The following is a 24,989-nucleotide window of genomic DNA, read 5'->3' as shown; positions in this document are numbered from 1 at the left end:
AGAGAAGAGTGTGGCCACCTGAAAGTTCTTTACGGAAGTGAAATCACATATCCACTTCTTTCTGCTTCTCCTCCTCCTTTTCTTTCTCATTATCAGCTACTTCTGCTGATATCCTAGCTGGAAATATGTGTCAGTCGTCTAACTTTCACAATACATGCATCTCTCCACTGCAATGTGTACCATCTGTCACTTTAGTTCTTCAAAATTTGGGATGTTCTAAAGTTTGCAAATTGATGACATCACTAGGAAACAATCACAGTGTTGTTCAAAAGTAAAGTATGTGTCTGCATGTGTTTTGGCAACCTGAGATAGTTAAAAGCCTTACTCAATTTCCCAGATGTGATCTACATTACACGTTCCCTCTTTTCCAATTCTGGGCCTGGCTCATCATCTGCTTACAATGCTTTTCCTAGATATATGTACTCATACACTAACTCAATGTCCTGGCTCAATAAATAATGAAAATTAACAATTTAGATGTACATGCTGTGGGTTATACACTGAGTCCATTTAAATCACTCCAAGAGCTGTAGGCTGCCAGGGAAAGGTCCTTTATAGTTTCTATTCATTTGCCTGTGGTCTCTCCCATACCAATCCTAAATTTTTATTTTGTGTGCCAAAGAAACATTATGAGTTTACGGGAAAACAGGTCTGTTTTGTTTGAGTTTAAATTAATTTCTGGTCTTTGCTTTTCATTTCTTCTTCTGTAGAAATGTTTCTATCCACAGGGAATGAGAACAAAATGATAAAAACTGGATCAGTGTTAAGAAGTCTAGATGTTAAGAAAAGTATTCTTAGTACTCTATAACACCTAGCTCCAGGATGCTGGGTACTAAGCAGTGAGTTTCCATTTAAATTATGCATGCTGTTTTAATTGGATTGGTCAGAAACATATTGCCTTAAGAGAAGAGGTAAGGATTGAAAGGATAAAAGAAAATATTGTCAATATAATCCTATCTTCATAGACTATATATAATGTTTACTTTTTGTCTTAGAACTCTGTTAACACATATTTATAAAGTACTTATCATATACCAGAAACTGTGCTAAGTGCTGGGAATACAAAAAAAGGGCAAAAACACGATCTTCACTCTCAAGTAAGTCACAGTCCAATGGGAGACATCAGTCATATAAGTAACAAGATTTATACAATGTAAATCATTTTAACCAACCTTGTTTGTGGAGAGAAGGTAGCTGCTGGAGTCCTATTTCAACATACCCAGATCAACTAAAGAGCTTAGAAATTTATTAAAAAGCAGAGCGCTTTTTCTTTGATTTTGGTTTTTGTTGTGTGTGTGTGTTTTTTAATTTTCTTACCTCTTCATCTCTACTTTCCACTGGCCTACTCTAATATTAGAATAAAATCCCACCTCTTGAAAGAGGCCTTTCCCAGTCTCTTCCACTGCTAATGACTCTCCTCTGAAATCACCTTCTGAGATGATCAACTCCTTAGGAATGCTTGGGCCCCTCTTTCTCTCTGATTAAAGCAAGTGGAGGCTGAATACTGAAGAGTTCATCAAGGGCAGCTATTTCATCATTTTCTACCTAGTTACAGGACTTTATCATACCCTCTATGGTAGGTATCTCTCCTTTCTTTTCCCACACTTCTCCCTCCTCTCTCCATTTTATTTCCTTTTTAGGTACTGTCTACCTTCATGTGAACTGCCTCAGGGCAGGGACTATATTTTACCTTTTTTTGTATCCTCTATATTTAGCATAATGCCTGGTAGGTGCTTAATAAATATGTATTTACTAATTTGACTACTTGACATTTATACTATATATAAGCAGCATGCAAATAACTGTATATATGTATAATTATATAGTGTGTGTACATGTTTATTTTGCATACTATATATGTATATGTATTTATATACATACACATATGTATATATACCATTATTTGTAATAACATACAAATAACTTCCTATTTCATACAATTATTATATATACTGTGTATATTTATCTAATCTATATATCTATTTATCCATCCATCTATCCACATATTTTCCTGGCCAAATTCTCAGATAGGATAAGAGAGACTGAAAGGACTTATCTATAAAAAGAAGAGCGCGAAGAATGAGTGTTAATGATTATTCCTTCCCTATCCCCAAACACTGGAAAGAACTTGAGAACACTTACTGACCCATTTGATCTTTTCTCCTGTCTGTTTGGTTGCACACAGGTAAAGGAAAACAAATGAATAAGCAAATATCCCATAATGGAAGAATAACTTAAGGAAGTTCACTGGCCAGGGACTTGATAAACATTTTTCCTCATAATAACTTTTCTTAACAACCAACATTGATTTTTAGCATTTTAAGATTCATGAAAAGGCAACATGGTGTGCGCAGGAGATAGAGGGTCAGCCTCAAATCATTCTTTGGATCTGGGTTCAAGTTTTTCCTCTGTCATAAGTTGGCTATGTGACCCTAGGAAAATCACTTAAACTCTCAATGTTCTAGTAATATGGTGTTAGATACAAAGAGAAAGAGATTTTGACAGGATGAATTCAGTATTCAAAAACCACCAATAAACATTATCTATATTGTATTTTTCTAAAAAAATATTTTGCTAAACATGTTCCAATTACATTTTAATCTTATTGGAGCTTTTGTGTATTATTGTGTATTATGTGTGTTTTGTGAATTTGAAACTTGTGCTTTAGAAAACCCTCTAAGACTTATTCACAAAGAAGGTATAGGTAGAGGAGTTTCTTCTCTGTATTAATGAAATTATTGGTCAAGTCCCCATATTTTTAAAGTTTACAAAGTATTTTTTTTTTGCATCAATCCATTGGAGTAGAATGTTGTTTATTCATTTTAGTCACGTCCAATTCTGTGACACCATTTCCTTCTCCAGCTTATTTTACAGATAAAGAGACTGAGGCAAGTTGGCTTAAGTGGCTTATCTGGGATCATAAGTGTCTAAAGTCAAATTTGAACCAGGTCTTCCTAATTCTAGGCCTGATGCTCTATCTACTGAATCAACTAGCTGCCTTGAAGTAGTGTGGGTTAATTCAAGTTTATGAATGAGGAGAAGTTAGGTGGCACAGTGGATAGAACACTTGGCTTTGAAGCAAAGGAAATCCTGAGTTTAAATCTGGCCTCAGATATTTACTAGCTGTGAGACCCTTGATTAATCATTTAATCCTATATTATAAAATGTAGCTATAAAATGAGTTGGAGAAGGAAATGGCAAATTATTCTAGGGTCTTTGCTAAGAAAACCCAAAATGGGGTCACCAGGAGTGAATTGCCATTTCCTTCTTCAGGCTCAGAAAGAACTAACTTCCTCAGGGTCACAAAGAAATTGTATATGAATGAATTCTCTTGATTCTAGGTCAAGTGTTCTTTTTGCTAACTATACCAAGACCTTAAAAATCTGGAGGAGTCTCTACCATAGTAGCTCCCCCTCTCCCCCTCCAAAAAAGTCATTATGTAACCACAAAGGGTTTAAAATCGAGGGATCTTAATTTGGTGTGTGTGAAATAAATTTTTTTCAATAATTATTTCAATATAATTGTTTTCCTTTGAAATCTTTTGCATTTTATTTTATGTATTTAAACACATTCTGAAAAAGCGGGCAGGCCATAAGCTTCAACCTGTTGACAAAGAAGTCTATGACTCACAAAAAAGTGACAAATCTTTGTCCTAGACTAAATTATGAATTAGGTAGAGTTTGTTTTTAACAATACTCTCCCATCTAGCTCCCTCCCCATTATTCAACTTATGTCCTATGCACATTTATGAGAGCAATCCTGTTTGGGAAGCAAGCTGGCAAATTTTATTAAGGTATCCCCAGCTAGGAAGGCCATGAGTAGGAATGAGAGGGAATCAAAAAGGTACAAAATCATATCTCTAGAGAGCAAAATATATCAGAGGTCATCTAATACAATGCTCTTGTCTTATAGTTGAGGAAACTCACTTACCAAAGGTCACACAGATAGCAAAGGCAGGGCTGGAATTTAAAACTCAGGTTTTAAAACTAGTATTCCCTCAACTCTCCTAGGCTTCCTCCTGCATCCAAATCCTGTTTCTGATCCATACTAGTTGTGCCACTTTGGGAAGGTTATTTAGCTTTCTAGCACATCTGGGGAAATTGCTAACGTAACACTGTTATTATCTTCATTTTGTTCTTCCCATTGTTCAGTTATTTCTGATTGTGCCCAAGTCCTCAAGATCTCATTTGGGTTTTCTTGGCAGAGATACTATAGTGATTTGCCATTTCTTTCTCCAGCACATTTTACAAATGAGGAAATTCCAGGCAAACAGAATTAAATGATTTTCCCAGGATCATCCAATTAGTAAGTGTATGAAACCAAATTTGGCCTCCTGGCCAGATGCTCTCTATCCACTGGACTATTTACCTTCCCATTTTACAGATAAGGAAACTGAGGCTGACAGAGTATTCCTCTGACATAGATTGGCTATGCAATTCCAGGAAAATCACTTAAATTCTCAATGTTCTAGAGCTGTGGTGTCAAATACAAAGAGAAAGAGATTCTGACAGGATGAATCGATTTGTCCAGGATCACACAGCAGGTAAGTGTCTAAGGCGAAATTTGAACTCAGGTCTCTCTGATTCTGAACCTGATGCTTTATCTATTTCTCTACCTTGGTGCTTAATCTCTGTTACTTTTTTTTGTCCTATGGCTATTGCAACAAAGAGGAATGTACCAAATGTATTTTTTTTGAAGTAGAGGAATGTAATTTCAGGAGAATAGATGAGCTGAAGATAGGATGAACCTAAATTCCTGATCCCAGGGCTAGAGAATATATGAAGTTTAACACAAAGGAAGGACATTGTGGGACTACCTTGAGTTAGTGAATTATACTCCCATCCCACTTCCCCTTTAAACATACATGCACATTTCCTAACAAGAGATGGTATTCTACAAAAGAGCTACCAATGAGCCTTATTCTTAAATTCCAGGTAAGAAGGAATAGAAATAATAATAATAATAATAAATAGAATCATGGATTTGAGGAGCATGAAGAAACTTTAGAGATCATTTACTACAATCCCTCCATTTTACATATCAGGAAATTGAGGGGAAGAGACTTGTCATAGGTCATACAATTAAATAACAGCAAAGAAATCAAAATACTGTATAGCTCTGCTTTCATAACTGCTGTCCATTCTGTTTCCTCCAGTCCTTTTCTATGCTATTTTTAAAGCGATATATAAAAAGTAGTTGGTGGGACATTGATGCATTGTTGGTGGAGTTGTGAATGAAACCAACCATTCTGGAGAGTAGTTTGGAACTATGCTCAAAAAGTTATCAAACTGTGCATACCTTTTGATCCAGCAGTGTTACTACTGGGCTTATATCCCAAAGAGATACTAAAGAAGGGAAAGGGACCTGTATGTGCAAGAATGTTTGTGGCAGCCCTTTTTGTAGTGGCTAGAAACTGGAAACTGAAGGATGTCCATCAGTTGGAGAATGGCTGAATAAATTGTGGTATATGAATATTATGGAATATTACTGTTCTGTAAGAAATGACCAACAGGATGATTTCAGAAAGGCCTGGAGAGACTTACACGAACTGATGCTGAGTGAAATGAGCAGGACCAGGAGATCATTATATACTTTAACAACAATACTATATGATGACCAGTTCTGATGGATCAGGCCATCCTCAGCAACGAGATCAACCAAATCATTTCCAATGGAGCAGTAATGAACTGAACCAACTATGCCCAGAAAAAGAACTTTGGGAGATAACTAAAAACCATTACATTGAACTCCCAATCCCTATATTTATGCCCACCTGCATTTTTGATTTCCTTCACAAGCTAATTGTTCAATATTTCCGAGTCTGATTCTTTTTATACAGCAAAATAATGTTTTGGTCATGTATACTTATTGTGTATCTAATTTATATTTTAATGTATTTAACATCTACTGGTCATCTTGCCATCTAGGGGAGGGGGCTGGGGGGTAAGAGGTGAAAAATTGGAACAAGAGGTTTGGCAATTGTTAACGCTGTAAAGTTATCCATACATATAACCTGTAAATAAAAGGCTATTAAATTAAAAAAAAAACAAAAAACAAAACAAAACAAAAAAAAAGTAGTTGGAGCTGGTGGCTGCAGAGGTCACGAGCTGAGGGAAAGCAATTTTTTTCCTTGACTGAATATAAGTTCAAATCAAGGACATAGAATGAGAAAGTAGGCAGAGAAAACTCTTCTCTCTCTATTGTCATTTAAATATTCAGTCATTTTAATTGTATCTGATTTTTCATGACCCCTTTAAGGGTTTCTTGGCAGAGATACTAGAGTGGGTTGCCATTTCTTTCTCCAGCCCATTTTACAGATAAGGAAACTGAGGCAAACAGGGAAAATTGACTTGCTGAGGGTCACATAGCTATCTGAGCCCAGATTTGAACTCTAGGCTCGGTACTCTTTCTACTCTGACATCAACTTGCCCCTCTCTCCATTGAGAGGGTACTCATTCCCTGATTTCAAGAGAAGAATTAAGACCTATTCATAGAAATGGATGATGTCAACAGCATGTATTTGTTATATATCTATTATATGCTAGACAGAGAGGATACAAAGAAAAGGGAAAAATCCCCTATTTATAATCTAACTGGAGGCACATAATAATGATGTGCAAACAAGATATATGAAAGATATATAGGTGATCATCTCAGGGGGAAGGTCCTAGCATTAAGGATGCTTATAATAATGTAATAATTATCATTATTATTAAAGCATTAAATCTAGGATTGCATTAAAATTATTATAGAAGATGGAACTTGAGCTGAGAACCAAAGAAACCATTTTAGAAATTTAGAGATCATCTAAGCAAGAGATACCCAAATGTTTAATGTTGATTAATTGATATAGCATATAACCCAACAGGGCCATCTTAACCCATGGTCATTTCTTGTAGTTAGGGAGTTGTGGCTGGAAGTCACCTTACATGACATGGACCTTCTAGGGCCCAGGTGTACAGCTCTATGAACTCTCATTCTGAATGTCCAGTCAACAGGACTGCCCCTGTCACTGCCCTTGTCCAACTATTCTCAAGATTTCATATGAGGAATAAAGCAATTCTTCAACACAGAAGAGTCAGGGATTCTGATCTAGTTGACCTTCCTTATCCTAGAAATTGTGATTTTTCTAAAGTCATATGATTAGGAAATGGTAGAAATTAGAATATGGGCAGAAGCAGATCAATGTATGTAGAGAGCTAGGTTGTAGGTTAAGAACTGGAATTGGCAAAACATGGCAGGATTTACAGAGTATGTAGAGAATAATAACCTTCTGTTCAGAAGAAGGTTACAAGTTAGAACTAAAGATTAAACAACATGCAAACAAAGAAAAGATGTTGGCGTTAATTATTTGCAAAAAACAATCTCTTTTTTTTTTTTTTTTTTTTTTTTTTTTTTTTTTACAAACCCATGTAGCAGGATTGAATGGATGTGAAGAATCAGAAAGATCTGTTTCCACTAAGTCCTAATTATGCCATCACTAACTACTATGTGGATGAGATCAGGAAAATCACTTAACTAATATTTGTACCTCAATTGTAAAATGAGAGGTGTTTGGATTAGATGGCTTCTCTTGAATCTTCCGGTTTCAAATTTACCACCCCATTACTTACTGACTTTCAAAGTCCCATCCTGCCCCCAAATTCTATGACATAAGACTGCTTCTTGATTCTCAGATTTGTAGACTTTGTCTTACATAATTCTTTCATTCAGGATTTATTTTTCATTTAATAACAATTTTTAGGCCCTTTGTCTTGATTTGCATAGTTGCTTCATCATTATGAATTACACAAATACCTTATATGACCTTTCCTGGGATTAAGTAGATTGCTTTCAATAAAGTAAATCCATTGTATGAAATTAGGTCCCATTATGTTTCTAAGTTGTCATTAAATCATTTCAGTTATGTCTGAATCTTTGTGATGTTTTTTGAAGTTTTCTTGGCATAGATACTAAAGTACTTTGCCATTTCCCTCTCTAGCTCATTTTACAGATGAAGAACTGATGTAGAATAAGTGACTTGTTCAGGATCATACAGGTAGTAAATATCTGAGACCAGATTTGAACTCAGGAAGATGAGTCTTTGAGACTCCAAACCCAGCATTCTTTCTACTGTGCCATCTGGCTGCTCCAAATCTTCAAAACAGTAGTTGATTATATTTTTATGTTCCTGGCTTTTCTTGTTGAATAATTATAATAACAATAGCTGATGACTACAAAGTAATTTTTTACTGTGCTATTCTTTCCATTTAGTCTTTACAACAACCCCAATGGACTAGGCAGTAAACATGTTATTATTCCCATTTTTCAGAGGGGGAAACTGAAGGTTAGACAGATTCAATGAATGCATAATAACTCACATTTCTAAAGTGTTTTAAAGTTTAAAAAAAAAAACAGCAACTCTACCAAAGCAGCAGTGCAAAGGTTGTAACCTCAATCTATAGAAAAAGAAATGAAGGATCAAAGAAATTAAATAATTTGCCAGTAGTCATGTAGGCAATGAGGAAACTAAATGGATTGACTGGTAGACTTAAAATTAAAAAGACCTGAATTAAAATCCAGCTTCAGACATTTATTAATTATGGGAGCTTAGGCAAATAACTTAACTTTTGCCTCCATTTTCTTATCTGTAAAGTGAAGATAATATTAGTACTTACATCTCAGGGTTTTAATGAAAATAAAATGAGAAAAGATTTATAAATCATTTTTGTAAAGCATAATGCAATATATATATATATTTAATTAGATATTATTGTCATCCTAGGATTCAAATGCAGTTCTCCTGCAATTTTCTTTTTTTACATCTTTCTATTTTTTCCCTTTTAAACAGAAGCAAACCATCTCAGAGTTAGGAAAGACTTTAGAGAACATCCTATCCTAGAAGAAAAAAAAAATTCAGGACCAGAAAAATGAGTCCATTTAGCTGCCCCACCTCAGTTTTTTTTTAATTCCTGATTTTATTCACTGTTGTTTTGCTCTGTTGTAAATACATCTGTATAAGTCAGATACCATATGCTTAACATCTTAACATCTCTTCTATCTTCATTATTATAACATAAAGTCTTCTGTATATTTTCCCCTATTTTCCAAGTCCCCGTTATAATTCCTTGAATATAATGGTTTCCTTTGGGTTCCAGATAAAAATCCCACCTTCTACAGGAAACCTTTCCAGATTCCTCTTAATTCCAGAGCTTCTCTCTATTGATTATTTCTACTTTTTCCTGCTTTCAAGCACAAAATGGTGTGATATAAACACCAAGAGCTCATTTAATTACTATTCTCCTCCTGGTGATAAAAGATGAAGATGGGACCTTGTTAATAAGGAAAGTTCTTCAAAATAATTTTTCTAGGGAAAATTTGCTAGAGGGAAAGTGGAAAATAATGTACAAGTCATCATAAATTTGAATCCCTCAGACAGGAAACTTTTTAAATAAGGAGTTTTAAATAGGGTCTCGCTGAGTTATTATAGACCCCATAATACTGGGCTTTTTATTCAGATTTTAAACATACAATTAGAACATAGCAAATACAGTAACAAAGAATGGCTCCCCTGTAGTTAATATTCAGCTCACATATTCTAGTGCAAATATGGGCCTATATTTCATATTTAGCTGACGCCTAGAATGTAAATTTTTATCTCCATGTATGTAAAATGAATGGATTTCTTTTTTGGAGAAAGTTGAGCCTATAACAGGCAACAAATAAGATAAAAATTGCCTTACCTAGAGCCTGGTTTGATGGAGAAGATTTTTTTTTAATGAAACACCAAATATAGTAGGTACAAACAGCTTGGAACTGTAGTACCACTTTAAAACCGCCTCTGCAGTTAACTAAAATTGATCTCCCTAACAAGGGCTAAAAATAGCAAGAGGCAAGAGAGAGCAGACAATGACTTTACATATTGCTCCTTGTGGGCTCTTTAAATGACAGTGAACCTGACCTTTGAGCAGAGCTATCCCACAGCACAGAACAATGACTGATGTTCCACATTCTGCTGCTTTTGTATGGGGAAATTGATTTATTCCCTAACTAGGGAGATGCTGTGCTTAAAGGTGGCCATTTTTATTGTTTTAGAAAGGTATGGATGGGCTGATCATCCCTTAACTATCTCCCCATCTAGTTTATTTTCTATCTGAAAAGATGCACAATGCTTGTTTCTGGAGTCATACAATCATGATTGTTTTGTTTTGTTTTTTGGGTTTTTTTTTTTTTTGAGCAAAACTGGATTAAACATCCATTTCATTTCCCCAGCAATGGAAGGTCATTTTCTTTTTATATTGTATTTAGTTTGTCCCTAAATGTTTCCAGAATGACAAGATTTCAATAAATTCCCCAAATGGGATTCTGGCAATAGAGGCAGAAGCCACTTTTAGACTCACTCTGTTTCTGAAGTAGTTATCTTTAAAGGGATGACTGTGATCATTTAAAACAGGTCACAGTGGAAAAGAATGCTGACTTGGTCCATGCTGTTCCCTTCCTGTGTTCATACTTTGGCAAGAACTATCAAATGGCTGATAAAGGTGATAGGAAGTGAGACATTATGGTTCTTAATCTGACAATGCTGAAGGAATAGAATAGCAACAAAGAGGAACTATATGTATGTGGGGGAAAAAAGATGTTTTCAAGGGTATTGAGTGGCAAAGATCTAATTATTTTTGGACTTCTAGAGTAATCAGAGGCAGTGTGGTACATTGGAAAGAGTAATAGAGAACCTTGGTTTACAATCTGATTTCACCACTTAAGTGTGGGAAAATCACGTAATCTCTTCTATGTAAAAATCAAACTAGATTTGATGAGTTCTAAAGTTCTTACAGCTCTACATCTCTGATCCTACAATCTAGTTTGATTCTTCTGTTTCTGAAAGAGAAAACTGAGGTTTTGTCCAAGCTTACCCACCTGGTTAGTGGTGGAGTGAGAACTTCTATGTAGGTCTCAAAATCTTAGAAACTCTGATAAATACGAAAGAATGAAAAAAGCTTCAAGCTAGACCTAAAAAAATCCCTCCCTAGAACATTCCTGACAAATGGTCATGGGGGCTTTGCTTAAAAATCTCCAAGGAGAGGTAAACCAGGATGTCCCCAGGCAATCCATCTCACTTTCCTATATCTCCCATTATTATCATTTCCCTCCCAAAGTCTAAATCTGCCTCTGCTTCAGGTTCTGCCCTTTGGGACCAAGTAGAACAAATTTAATCCTTCTCTTCAAAGTACTTTAAATACTTGAAGACAGTTATCATTCCACATTTTCCCTGATGTCAATTATTCATGCAAAACAATAAAAGATGATTACATTTCTGGTTTTTTTAAACAAATAAGTTCAAAATGCACATAAAAATTTTAATTTTAAAATTTTTCAAATGGGTTTGAAATATTCTGTTTGCAAGTCTTTATTTGGACACTATTGTTATAGATGACCTTTAATGTCCTTTCCAACTCTGGGTCTATGATTTTAATTTAATTGGCTTCTCATTTAGTATGCTTGTCATCATTTGGGCAATATGTGGTCTTCAATTCCTCACCCTTCCTTTCTACTTTCTTGTGTACTACTAAGCTAATCTCTCTTTGAGTCATTTCAGGGCTCAATAAAATCAGCAAAATGTTATCAGAAAAGTGTGGGATTTGAATCATCTACAGGGAATGCTTCCTGCTTTTGGACTTTTCACAGAATAGTCTCCAAACTAGTAGAAACCTCTTGGACAGGTATGGATCTTCTCCTTCTTTTATTCTTCACCTGATATGAATAAGATTGTTAGGCAAAGTCACAGCTATTATGAATCTGATTTAACCTTAACGTGTCCATGAGAAATACCTTGGAGGAAGCCTTTGCATAACGGGGAAGGTCTTTGATCACCTTATTCCTTATTTCTCTCTTATTTTTGCTCTTAAAGGTGTCTAGAAGTCTTTAAGCCTCCCTTAAATAATAATAAAACTCCCTAAATATGAGTTTTTGGTAATGATTTTGTCTATGAACTATTCACTTCATAACAATCCCAGGAAGTTGATCCCATCTTATGGATGACAAAACTGAAGTTGAAGAAACATCCTGGCCAGATGGATTGAGATCTGCCCTTAGTGGCAGGAAGAACTAGATTCTAGTCCTGCCTCTGACATAACCTGACTGCTTGACACTAAATAAGTCACTTAATTTCTCACTGTCTTAGCCCTATCTCTAAAAATTTTAAGTTTCATAGCAGGTGATGAGTTATAGTGGTTGAGAATTTCCTCATAACTTCCCATAGTGACAAAATTACAAATTTGGTTTAAAAATGATAAAAATTATCCGGAGCCTCAGAGTGATTAAGAAATTGAACTAGTTCTCTGAGCTATCTCTTGCTCTTGAGCCTAAAGCTATAAGACTAGTAAATGCCAGAGCAAGGGGACCATTTAGGATGAAGGAAAATGCACAAATTCCCAAATGCAAGCTAGTCCTATCTTGTTCTTTCAATTCTAGGTCCAGTTACTTGGCCTTCTTTCAATGCCTGCCCAAGCTATAAATGATGATGGATCAATTCAACTAATTGCCCATTTCACTATATGCCATTATTTGGAAAATTTTACCAGAGTCTTTGTATATTGTAAAAAAAAATACTGTCTTTTGAATGCAAGTCCAGTGAGCAAGATGACAAATAATTATGAAGAGATATCAGTTGGTAGGAGATTGTTATGATTACTACTATTTGTCCTTTATTCTTGAAGAGGTCCATGACATCAGGGAGGGGATGCCAAAACATGCAAGTGAATTGGATTTCAGTGAGGGAGAGCTGTGTAGAGTTACAAGCCCTACTTCTCCTGAACCATCTGAGTCCAGTGGCAAGATATAGATCAGGATGACTGGAGATGGCTCCCCTATAAGGTTGGAGGGAAGTCCTGAATTGACAATGTAGATTCATTAGAGTAATATAAAAGTAATAAGTGAAGGGAATGAATCCCAATGAGGATCTTGGAAGAGAAATCTGCAATCTAAAGTTATATTTTGTTGATAAATGGAATTAACAAGCTGTCACATTTTGGAAGCTCATTAAGCACTAGAATTTTATAAACCAACTTTTTATATATGAAATGATTATCTAGTTTGTGAATGTAGGCCTTTTATTACTTTTTCTCTTCTCTTTGCCCATTTTGCCTTCTGGCTTTCCATACATTGTTACTGTTTCTGGATACACAAAAGAAGATAAGTTTTTAGAGTTAACATTGCTACTTTTAATAGTATCTAGTAAAATCATTTGATAGTGCATAGGCTGTCTGTGCAACCCTTTCATTTAACAGAACAGAAAAGTTCTGGCCAAAAAGTACTTTCCCCAAGATCATGAGAATAGAAGTAGCTGGGATTCATATGTCCTCTAGAACCCTCAAATTCAGAATTCTTCCCATTATACCACTGCACCTCCTCTTGTCTATTATTAGAAAACTGTTATGTGAGGAAACATGATGGTGCATTGGATACTACTGGATCTGCAGTCAGGATTCATAAATTCATATCTAATATCAAATCCAACTTTAGACAGTAGCTGTGTCTACTAGGGAAGAAAACTTAATCTCTGTCACAGTTTCCTCATCTATAAAATGGGGATAAAGTAGCACCTTATCTTGCAGAGTTGTGGATCAAATGAAATATTTATAAAGTGCTTTGCAAAATTTAAAATGCTATATAAATTCTGGTGATTATGTTGATAATGATAATGACTACTGTTATGATAATCTATCCAAAGGTTGGCATTTTGGTAACCATGGAAATGGAAATGGAAAATAAGAGGGATGAAAGAAATTAATTCTTTAGCTTGTAACCCCTTAGACCAGCTAACTTACACTTTACAACTAGTAAGTTACAAAAGTAGCTTGTAACCCTTATCAAGAATAAAGTTAAGGTTAAAATGTAGTAGGGCTTCTTTTAGCCCAATGATGGATCAGTTTATTAATTTTCAGAATAATTTCAGGTCTTCATAATAGTTCTTGGTCTAAACTTGCCTGTCTTTACTCTTCATAGCTCAAACATTTCTTACAATCCTTTCCATACATCCTTAACTCCTACTCTCAGTCCTTTCTCCCTTCTCACAAACTGATATCATCTTCCAAACCTAAAAATAGACAATTCCCCTCCCAAATCCAAACAAGAGAGGATACTAGAGCAAGGACCTCTAGACATTTTTGATCCAGCTCTTTTAGAAATATTTCTTTTTCTAGTGAATATGCTGGTGGTAGGGTTTGGTAGGTAATTTTCTCAATAATACTTGTACAACTGTCACTATTCAGACAAGGTTATAATTGCCAATGCAAGTCTGATAACTATTTCAGCAGAGAGAAGGTTAAGAGCCTAAACTGTCTTGGGTCGAGAGTATTAGATAAAAGGTTAGTGTGGATATTTTGAAGTAAAGTCCCATGATTGGCCACTGCAGGGAGGGTAGAATACAACACATCTTCCCCGCCTTTAATTGGTTGATAAACCTCCTTTAGAGTCCTGCTTCCACTTTGGAAATCACCATCCAAGAGACCAGAAAAGGTAGCACAATACAGTAGAATTAAGACTGAACTTCAGAAGTTTGAAGAACTTTAGGTTTGAATTGAAAGTCCAATTTTCCAATATTCACTAGCTGTGGGACTATGGGCATCACAACTTCTTGAAGGATTCATTCCCCATTTACGAAATGGAAATCATAATAGTCATACTTTTATAGTTCACAGGGTTTCTCTCTCTCTCTCTCTCTCTCTCTCTCTCTCTCTCTCTCTCTCTCTCTCTCCCCCTCTCTCTCTCCCCTAATTCCCCTAATTAATCACATTTTTTTTTCTAATTACATGTAAAAAGTTTTTTTTTTTTTTAACATTTACTCTATAAGATCCTGAATTTAAAATTTTTCTGATTTAGGTTATACATGTACAATCATTTAAAATTTATTTTCCATGTTAGTCATGTTGTGAAAAAAAATCAGAACAAAAGGGAAAAAAATGAGAAAGAAAAAAGAGTGAAAATAGCATGCCTCATTCTGCATTCAGACTCCATAGTTTTTTCTCTGGATATGAATAGCAGTCTCCATTATGAATCCATGCGAATTGTCTTGGATTGTTGTATTGCTGAGAAGAGATAAGTCTATCATAGCTGATCATCATAAACTGTTGCTATTATAAGATATACCTTCAAAAAAGCATTTTGTATGATTTTAAGCTTCATAGAAATGTGTTATTATTATATGGATAAATTTTCTTAATATTACTAAGATCAAAGACTTTGAGCTGAAAGGAAATTTATAGGCCACTTAATCTCACTCCTTCATTTTACAGCTGAGACAAAAAGAGGCTTGTGGAGGCTTGTGGATCTTACAGCTGATGTGTGAGGAAGGATTCAAATTCAGCACTCTATCCATTATACCACTTAGCTCACTAAAAAGGAAGACTCTTTTAGGGAAGTTCTTGCCTACACCCTTTATCAGTTCTCTTTTCACTAGCTTTTTGTGAATCCATTTTTCCCAAAATTAGATTTTTTTCACTTTTTTTTGGATTACAAAATACATTGAATGTACCAGATCCTTAAGCCTAAATATAACAGACTGAAGGCAAGCTGAGTTAATTCTGTGAAAAAAAAAAGAAGAAACTTGATTTATTCCACTTCTGCTTAGGTTCCTTCCAAATGCTTGTTGGCTGACTGTTCCAACTCCCAAACTCTAGAATTCTCTGAAATATATGTCTGTGTATATGAAAAGAGATTTGCCTGAAAGTCATAAAACCTACATTCAAATCTCAGATCTGTCATGGATTCTGTGTATGACCTTGTCTTTGTCTGGACCTCAGTTTTCTCCTCTGCAAAATGGAAAAGCTAGATCTCTGAATTCTATGATGCAGGAGAAAAGAACAATGAATAAGTAGTCAAGAAATCTGAGCTCATACCCTGATTCAACCTGCATGATATTGCCAAGTCTCTTTACCTCTGTGGCTTCATGTTTCCTTTTTTGTAAAATAAAGTGGCTGGAGAAGATATCATCTAAATTTTTTTCTAGCTTTGAGTGTATGATCATATAAGTTAAAATTTTTCTATAGAATAGATCAATTGCATTTATCTCCATGTTTGTAGCAACTTTGCAGTTGGTTTCAATTTCTTTCTATTCAGGAGTGACACTGGTAGAAATAAGTGGGAACCATAGCTTAAACTGATTAATGTGGGCAGTGCCAACTTGCTTGCTTGCACAATGACTGAATAATAACCATGAGAAAATCACTTCCACTGGCATTAAATTATCCACGCTCCACTTGTTTTCTATGATACACAACTCTTCAAATATAGACTTTCCTCTTTAAAAAAGTATGCTGTGACTCTTTGAATGGATATGGCATAACTCTAAAATTTCTGTGTATTCAGCTACCTTGTAGCGCAAGCTGTCAAAATATAAACTCGCACAAAAATACTGCACTCTCAATCACATGCCATCTTTCAATCGAGCATTTCAGACACTGAACATTCATTCCTCTCAGTGGCTCAGTAGAAAGAGACTTAGCTTTGGGACTAGAGGATATGGGATTAAAATTGGTTATTTGGGGTAAAAATTTTGTTTATTAACTGTATCACTTTGGATCTTGCTTAACTTTCCTAGGCCTCAGTTTATTCATCTGTAAAATAAATAGGCTTGGTCTAGAAGGCTCCAAATGTCCTTTCAATCCCTAGAGTTATAAGTCTGTGATAAATTCCATTTCCAAAGTTTTATGTGGGCACAAAATGATTTAAAAGTAATAACTAGCATTTAGATGTTGCCTACCATGTGCCAGGCATCATGCTAAGTGCTTTACAAATATTAACTCATTTATTCTCACATCAACTTTGAGACATAGTATTTCATTATTTCCACTTTCCAGTTGAGGAAACTGAGGCAAGAAGAGGTTGCCCTTCTCAGGTCAAAAAGATTTGCCCCACCTTACACAACTAAAAAATGTCTGAAGTGGGATTTAAATTGTGGGACTCCTGATTCTAGGTCCAGGGGGTCTATCCACAGTGCCATCTTTTCTCAAGATCACAAAATGAATCAGAAGCTAATTCAAAATTAGGAATTTAAGAGTTACCTCCATCTCTCACTTATATATCATTATCTGTTGTTTACTTCCAGGTTTCCTTAATTAGCCAAAGGCATGAACAGAACTATCATGTATGATTGCCCCAGGGATCCATACTCTGTATACACATCTATGCATACAATTGTTGTTTTAAAGCTGGGACCCCAGAAGTCATTTAGTCTGACTTCTCTACTTTATAGATGAGAAATTTATGGTCTTGAAAGAATGAACTGTTTACTAAGATTTTACAGGTACAAAGTGGCAGAGTTGGGATTTGAACCCATGTCCTGATTTTCAAGTACTTTCCATTGGGCTAAAGACCATTCCTTCAGCCAAGCTTCCTGTATAGTCACAGAGATTGAATTTTATTATTCTGGGAGCCCATAATGCTATTTTTAATTTCATCTGCTAAGAAACGGCTTCCTTCAGGTCTAAATCGAAATCCCGTAAAGAGGAGACAGCTCTCTCAGGTCTTTGGAAATCTGCATGGAATCTGCAATCTGCAGGAATTGCAATAAATCTAGGGCAGAGTGTCCTGGATTGCTCCTTCAAGAGATACAAGTCCTAAGTGGCTCTGATGCCTTAATTCTGACTCGGCATTTTCAGCAATGCATCACCTGCTTCTCCTCTTTCACTCTACTCAGTTACATCCATTAGAAATGTAGGTGGGACTGCAAAACTTAGGTTTTCAAGGTTGTTCATCCTGGTTAACTTTCTAGCAAAAACAGCAAAAGAGAGGAGGGGGGAAAGAGAGAAGAAGAGAAGAGAGCAAAACAGAGAAACAGACACAGAGAGACAGAAATAGAGATTAAGAGAGTGACAGAGACAGAAAGTCAGAAAAACAGTCAGAGACAGATAAACAGAGGCACAGAGATACAACAAGACAAACAGAGACACACAGAGATACAGACAGAGAAAGAGACAAAGACAGATAGAAACAGAAGAACAGATAGAGAAAGAGAAAGAGCAGAAGATAGACAAGACACAGAGGCACACAGAAAGACTGATAAACGGAGAGACAGAGACATACAAAGAGAAAGAGAAAGAGACAGAGACACAGAAAATCACACAGAGAGACAGAAAAAAAAGAGACAGAGATAGAGACATACACACACAGAGAAAGAGAGACATAGACATACACACAGAGACAGACAGAGAGAGAGAGAGAGAGAGAGAGAGAGAGAGAGAAAGAAAGAAAGAAAGAAAGAAAGAAAGAAAGAAAGAAAGAAAGAAAGAAAGAAAGAAGGATCCAGAGAGAAGAGGAACAGACAGATTTCAAAGGCAGCCTTGTAGCTTACCTGGTCCAAGCTTTGCAACAGCATAGAGAAGGTCATAGTTGATGACTGGTGTGGCATCACTGATAGGCTGCCAACCCACAGGAGGTGATGCTGGAGGTGAGATGAGAAACTGCTTTGCTGGCTGAGGGGGTGCCAAGTGAAGTTTGTCTCCATCTGTCTCAGGAGTTTGAACCTTTCAAACAGACCAAGGACAAAGACTCAGCATTCATATTAAATTGATACATGCTCCATAAGCTAGGATGGAAATGTAGTCTCATGCTTTTAGAATATGAAGAATTAGAAACTGAAAACTCATACTAATTCTGGCCAAGACTCCAAATGTGTCAGTTCATGCTAAAATTCCTTCCAAGGCAGAACTGAATGACATTGGTGGACAGCTGGGAGGGGGGTGAAGTGCATAAAATGCTGGACTTAAGAGTCAGAAAATTCTTCTTGTCATTCAGTGATGTCCAACTCTTCATGGCGAGATGGACCTTTGTACATCAATACTGCATAGGTTTTTTTTTTTTTTTTTTTTTTTGGCAAGAACACTGATTTACCATTTCCTTCTCCAGTGGAATAAAGCAAACATAGACTAAATGAATTATGCAGTCACCTGGCAAAATAAGTATCTGAAGTCAGATTGGAACTAAAATATTTTTGACTCTTGGCCCAGCACTCTATCCATTGAGCCATCTACCTACTTTGGACTCTGAAAGATCTTGAATTCAAATCCATCCTCAAATTCTTACTTATTAGTTGTACAACCCTAGTTAAGTCACAACTTCTCCTTGCCTCAGTTTTTCCCATCTGTAAAATGTGGGTAATAAATAGTACCTACCAGAGTTCTTATGAGGATAAAATAACATATGTCAAGTACCTTACAAACATTAAAGTATTTTATAAAATTTTTTTATTATCATTATTATTATAATTTATGGGCTATCACACAGCCCTGGATTCTGTTCTTTATTATTTTTTCATGGGATATCACATAACCCTGCTTTGGGGTAAGCATATACTTTGGGCACAATGCCATTCATTTACCTTCTTAAATGTTTTTCTGCCTCCTATAAAAACATAAACTACTTGAGGGTAAGACTTCTTTCATTTTTGTAGCTGCATTCTTAGTGCCTAGCATGGTGCTTTGCACATATTTAGTGCTTAATAAATGCTTGCTGAATTGATTTAGTTTACTCATACCTTTATTATTAAAAGATATTAAAGAATCATAATTTCTCTTTAAGGGACTCAAAGTCATATATTGAAGGACCTGTATGTTCCTAGCCTGCATCTACTTTTGACACTAGGCTATAAGACCATAAATAAATCACTTCATTTCTTAGTCTCAGTTTCTTCTGCAAAATGAGATTGGGGGAAAGGGGAAGATGACTAGCTGACTTCTAAGGGTTGTCTGACTAACTCTATAGTCTTCTGATTTTCATAAATCATGAGCAGATATTTTAATTCTGGCCCTTTCCTGGATCTAGTTAGTAGCAGTGATTCAAACACATTTACTGGGGAAGGTGAGAGAGCAACAGATAAGTCTGACCTATTTCTCAGTGAACTAATTACAGATTGAAAAACTGTCTCTTTTCCCTCCAGAATTTTTTCCTGATCTCCCTGGGTTGGACTTCCTAACTTGGAATACTGTCATAGAACTTGCTTTTTCAAGTTTTCTAACAACTACATTTCAATATCATTGATTTTCTTTGAGTTTTTCAGTCTTTTTTTTTTTTTTTTCTTTTTTCAGTAGTGTCTAACTCTTTATGGCCCCATTTAGATTTTTTTGTTTGTTTATTTATTTTTTTTTTGGCAAAAATACTCAAGTGTTGAGGCATTTCTTTCTCTCATTTATTTTACAGATAGGGAAACTGAGGCAAATAGGCTTAAGTAGCTTGTCTAGGGTTATACAATTAGTAATTGTCTGAGGACAGACTTAAATTTAGATCCTTACGCTTATGATTCCAGAGCTGGCATTCTATCCACTGTACAATATGGCTCACTTTATAGAGTATGAACTAAATGGTAATGCACTTAGGGAAAAAAGTAGATAAAGTACATGAAAAATGATGTTTTTACCTGTGCAAAATAGAGTTTTAATTTCTTCCCTCTGAATTGTGTTTCATGGAGCTCTATCCTGGCCCGAGCTGCAGATTTAGGATTGCTAAAGTTTATTCGCACACGTCTAAAACTCTTGAACAGCTGAAACGTCACACAGTCATCATAAGTGCGGAATAGTCCTTCGAATTTCTCCTTGACAAAAAAAAAAAAAACAAAACCACAGACATATGCACACATACAAGAAAATCCATTGGTCATACAATGCACAAGATGTCACTCATGGTACAAATAATTAAATTCTTGATTATAGCAAAAGAAAAGAGAATATTACTTAATGAATCATTTTTCATGGTTATTAATCACTTGTAAATGCTACCTAGAGACTCAGCATTTAAGAAAATCAAATCCAAATCATGATAATTCAGACTAATGAAATACATACAGTATTCTATATATTATTTCCTATGTCCTTTCATCTTTATTCTATTTATCTTTATTGCATATAAAAAACCAATATGTGTTACTAGGCTATATCTTTTTATGAGAGATGTTTATTAAGCAAGTAAAAATGATTCTGACTTTATAAAATGATTCTGTTTTTCTAAAGAAAAGCATTTTTTCTTCAGATAAGTTAGATAAGTTAGTGTAGGTAGAGACAGAGAAATATAGTAATTATGAGAAAAAGATCTTTTTATTATTAGAGCTGAAAGAGATTCTAATTTAGGTTTATAGCTAGAAGAAACCTAAGGGTTTGAGGATTTTTTTTTTTTTAACAAATAATGAAACTGAGTCCTAGGAATATGTAATGGTTTGATCAGCTAATGAAAAGGTTGACAAACTATATAGCTGGAGGGCCAAACCCCGCCTACCGCCCATGCCCATTTTCTCAGGACAGCAAGCAAAGAATTTTTTAAATGAATGTTAACCATAGTTGTCTGATCCCTGGTAGTGGAATCCCTCTTTTTAAAATTTTTTTACAATTTTTTGGAATTTGGCTTAAAAAGCCAAATTGATGGACTCAAGACCACATAGCTAGTAAATGATACAGACTGGGACTAAAATCTGGGCCTCCTCATTTTCACTTTAGGGTTTTTTCTATCATATCAAAAACTTAACTTTCTGAAGGAGGGAGAAACATAAAAAATGCTTCCAAAAAAGGAATAAATAAATAAAAGAATATTAAAGAAATATAAATTCTGAGAGGAAAAAACCCCGGAGATTTTAGGTGAACACAAGCATAAGTTAGTGTTGCCACATATGAATGAAATGGAATATTGTTATGCAATAAGAAATGACAAAAATGAGAAATTCAGAAATGTAGTAAGATTTGTATGAACCAGAAAATCAATATGTAAGATTACAACAATGTACAAGATGACCAGAAGGAAGTAGAACTTTGGGTAAATGAAAAATTCAGAAAATAGGTAATATAATATAACTTCAACCTCTAGTCACTAAGTTAGGGGACCTGATATTGCACACACTGCCAGACACAATCATTTGATTATCTTTGCCACAAAGGAAGCTTCACTTTGGTGGTAAAAAATGTGGAAATCATTATGATGTAGACAGGAGAAGGATCAATTCAAATTAATTTTTTAACTATAACATGAGCTATGAGGTCAATATGACTCCTAAAATAAATAATACCATATTGGACCGCATTGATAGAAATAAGATGCCTAGATTATAATAAGCAATAGTTCTACCCAGTTTTTGCTACTTATGTCCCCTCTGGAATATTGTCCTTTAAGGATTACATTTAATCTCATCATTTATTGGACAAAGACAATATCTGGCTCAACATAAGAAAAACCTTTCTAACTAGTACTGTCTAGTAAATGAATGGCTGCCTTCAAAAGACTAAGTCTCATTCTTGTAGACTGTAAGTCTTCAAGGAGAGGTTAAATCACCATCTGTCATATTTATTCAGGGGGAGGAGAAGGTAAGATTAAGTGACATGAGGTTCCACTTGACACTTTGATCCCATAAGAAATAGAAAAAACTGGTATGTCCAGTTTCCTGAATTTATCCCATGGCTCTGGTTCAATACCTGTCTGCCTTCTGCCATAGTGACACCAAGTAAACTAACCCAAAGAAATCTTTTTTCAAATATTGGCTAAGCCTGCCTTAGAGCAAAACTGCAATATAATAAATCACAAAAATCACTAGCATTTCTATAGGGCACTAACAAAAACCAGGTTAAAATTATGGGGAAAATGAATTGAAAATAACAAAATTTTTAAAAAGCTCAAATGATAACATGAAGATTCTCACAGGATTAAATTGACTCAACAACAATTCTCCTCTGTGCTGCTCCATAATTTCTAGGGTGAAATATAAAACCTTCTATTTGACTTTTAAAACCTTCCTAACCAGTTCTCATCCTACCTTTCCAATTTTCTTACATCTTGATCTGCTACACATACTTTGGGGTGCATATATACATATATACATACGCTGTTCCTGAAATACAATACTCCATCTCTTAATTCCAACCATTTTCATTGGCTATCTTCTATGTTTAGAACTCTCTCCAGGCTTCTTTAACTTCTCTAGATTTTAACTAAAGACTCATCTGCAAGGAACCTTTCCCAGTCCTGCTTAATTTTAGTTGCCTTCCCTCTGAGATAGTCTCAAATTTATCTTAAATATCTTGTTTATATTTAGTTGATTGCGTGTTATCCTCCTAGTTAAACTGCAGACTCCTTGAAAATAAGAACCATTTTCTTATGTTGAGCCAAATGTTGTCTCTTGAGAACTTGCCTTTATGCGTCCTAATTCTAGGGACTTTGAGCAGCACAGAGCAACTCCTATAGCTGTCCTTCAGATATTAGCATAATGCTTGATACATAGTAGAAACCTCACCAGTGTTTGTTGTTGACTATTGAAAAAGGTTTAATAGGTATTAAGATATTCCTAGGAATTTTGTGCCAGTTTAAAAAATGGGAAACAAAGTGGGTTCTTTAGTTAGGGAATGGTTACAGAAATCATTCTGTCTGAATGTAACGGAATATTATAGTGCTATAGAAATTATGAATGTGAATAATTTGTAGAAGCACAACAAGACCTGTAGGAACTGATACTGAGTGAAATAAACAACTCAAAAGACATAAATAATGATAGTAAAAATGTAAATGAAAACAATTGTGAAAGGTAGCCCTATTTTGCCTTACTGGAATGAACTGAAACATACTTAAAGAAATATCCATTAGAATGTAAAGTTCCTTGTGGGCAGGGTACTATCTTTTGTATCTTTTTGTATACCCAGTATTTAGGACAGTGCCTGATACTTAGTTGGTGCTATATATATTTACTGATTTTATGCTGCCAAGATGTTGGCTCATGTTGCTTAACTATTTCCCCCCCTGTTACAAGAGATGGTTCCTAGGGAATTGGAAAATGTCTGTGATGTAAAAATAAAAGGTATCATAGATTTTGACATGAAAGGAACTTTTATCCTTTCATTTTACAGGTTGAAAAACTTTAGTCCAAATAGTTGAAGTGAATTGCATAGACAGCAAATGGTTGAGTTCAGATTTGAACCCATGTCCACTCTGGAGTAGGAGAAGCTACCAAAGAAGTTTAGCCTAAACTCAGATGCAGACTCAAAGGACTAGTGCCCTCTATGATACTTATGGGGAACATCTAGGTGGTATAATGGGCCAGAAGTCAGGAAGACCTGATTTCAAACCCATCTTCAGAAACTTAACTAGTTGTGTGGCTAACAGTATTTCAATTCCTTTCTCTATGTATATCTCTTTATTCATTTATCTCTGACAATAGAGGAACAATTTATCTTCAGACTTCCATACCCCATTTTCCTCATCATCATTCTACTAAATCTCACACAAATGCCTCACAAGTCATTTCCCAGTCCAAATTCATCCTTTCTACTGTGCCTTGTGAAATTCCTATTCCATAGTGAACAAATTTTCACCATATATCTTATTCTCTCGCACTCTTTCCATCCCTTAGTCATCATTGAGTTCTAGCTTCCCTCCATTAGCACTGTATTAGCCATCCTCTCTTGCACAGATTATACCTTTTCTCATGGTCTTCTTCCCCTGTCCCCTCCCCAGCTCCCACCTCAACACATTAATTCTGAAGGGAAGATCTGAATAATTCTTGTTCTGAACTGCCACTTCCAAATTTTTCCACAATAACTTAGTAACTCTGAAGTCCATTCAATCAAAATTTTGTATCCAATTCAAATACAGGAAACTGTTGTTTGAATATTTTCCCTCCTTTCTTAAGGAATGCAGCACTAGTTGACAATTTTTCTCTCTTCTCATACTCTGACTAGAGAACTTCATTGCTCAAACAGATGGACCCACAAATTCCCCAAACTCCCAATATCACAGCTTCTTTCATGCTCTACTCTTTCACTTCACCAGCCACACATGGGAATGATATCATTGGCACCTTGGCTCTTACCATTCCACTTCACCCTCATTGAAACTTCTAATCCCTCTACCCATTAATGTTTTATCACTTAATTAGCTCTGCTCCAACTTCATTTTCCTTCCTTTCCAATCTCAACTCTATCAGTCTTTTCAAATGTACATTTTCTTTTGCTCTTGAATCTCCCACATTTTTGTGCTATATCCATCCATGT

General features: G+C 35.3%; 1 protein-coding gene across 2 annotated transcripts in view; it reads right to left on the bottom strand.

The window, feature by feature from the left end:
- Window positions 1-24,989, bottom strand: part of RCAN2 (regulator of calcineurin 2) — a 339,493-nt gene that overhangs the window by 14,651 nt on the left and 299,853 nt on the right. For both annotated transcript variants that reach the window (XM_003769119.3, XM_003769118.4), the window contains 2 exons: window positions 20,390-20,563; window positions 18,329-18,500 (listed from right to left, as the gene is read on the bottom strand). In XM_003769119.3, the coding sequence (XP_003769167.1) occupies window positions 18,329-18,500; window positions 20,390-20,563 (346 nt within the window). The remainder of the gene's footprint in view (window positions 1-18,328; window positions 18,501-20,389; window positions 20,564-24,989) is intronic.

The sequence above is a fragment of the Sarcophilus harrisii genome, chromosome 4, assembly GCF_902635505.1.
Source record: "Sarcophilus harrisii chromosome 4, mSarHar1.11, whole genome shotgun sequence".
NCBI lineage: Eukaryota > Metazoa > Chordata > Mammalia > Dasyuromorphia > Dasyuridae > Sarcophilus > Sarcophilus harrisii.
This window is presented reverse-complemented; position numbering and strand designations above follow the sequence as displayed.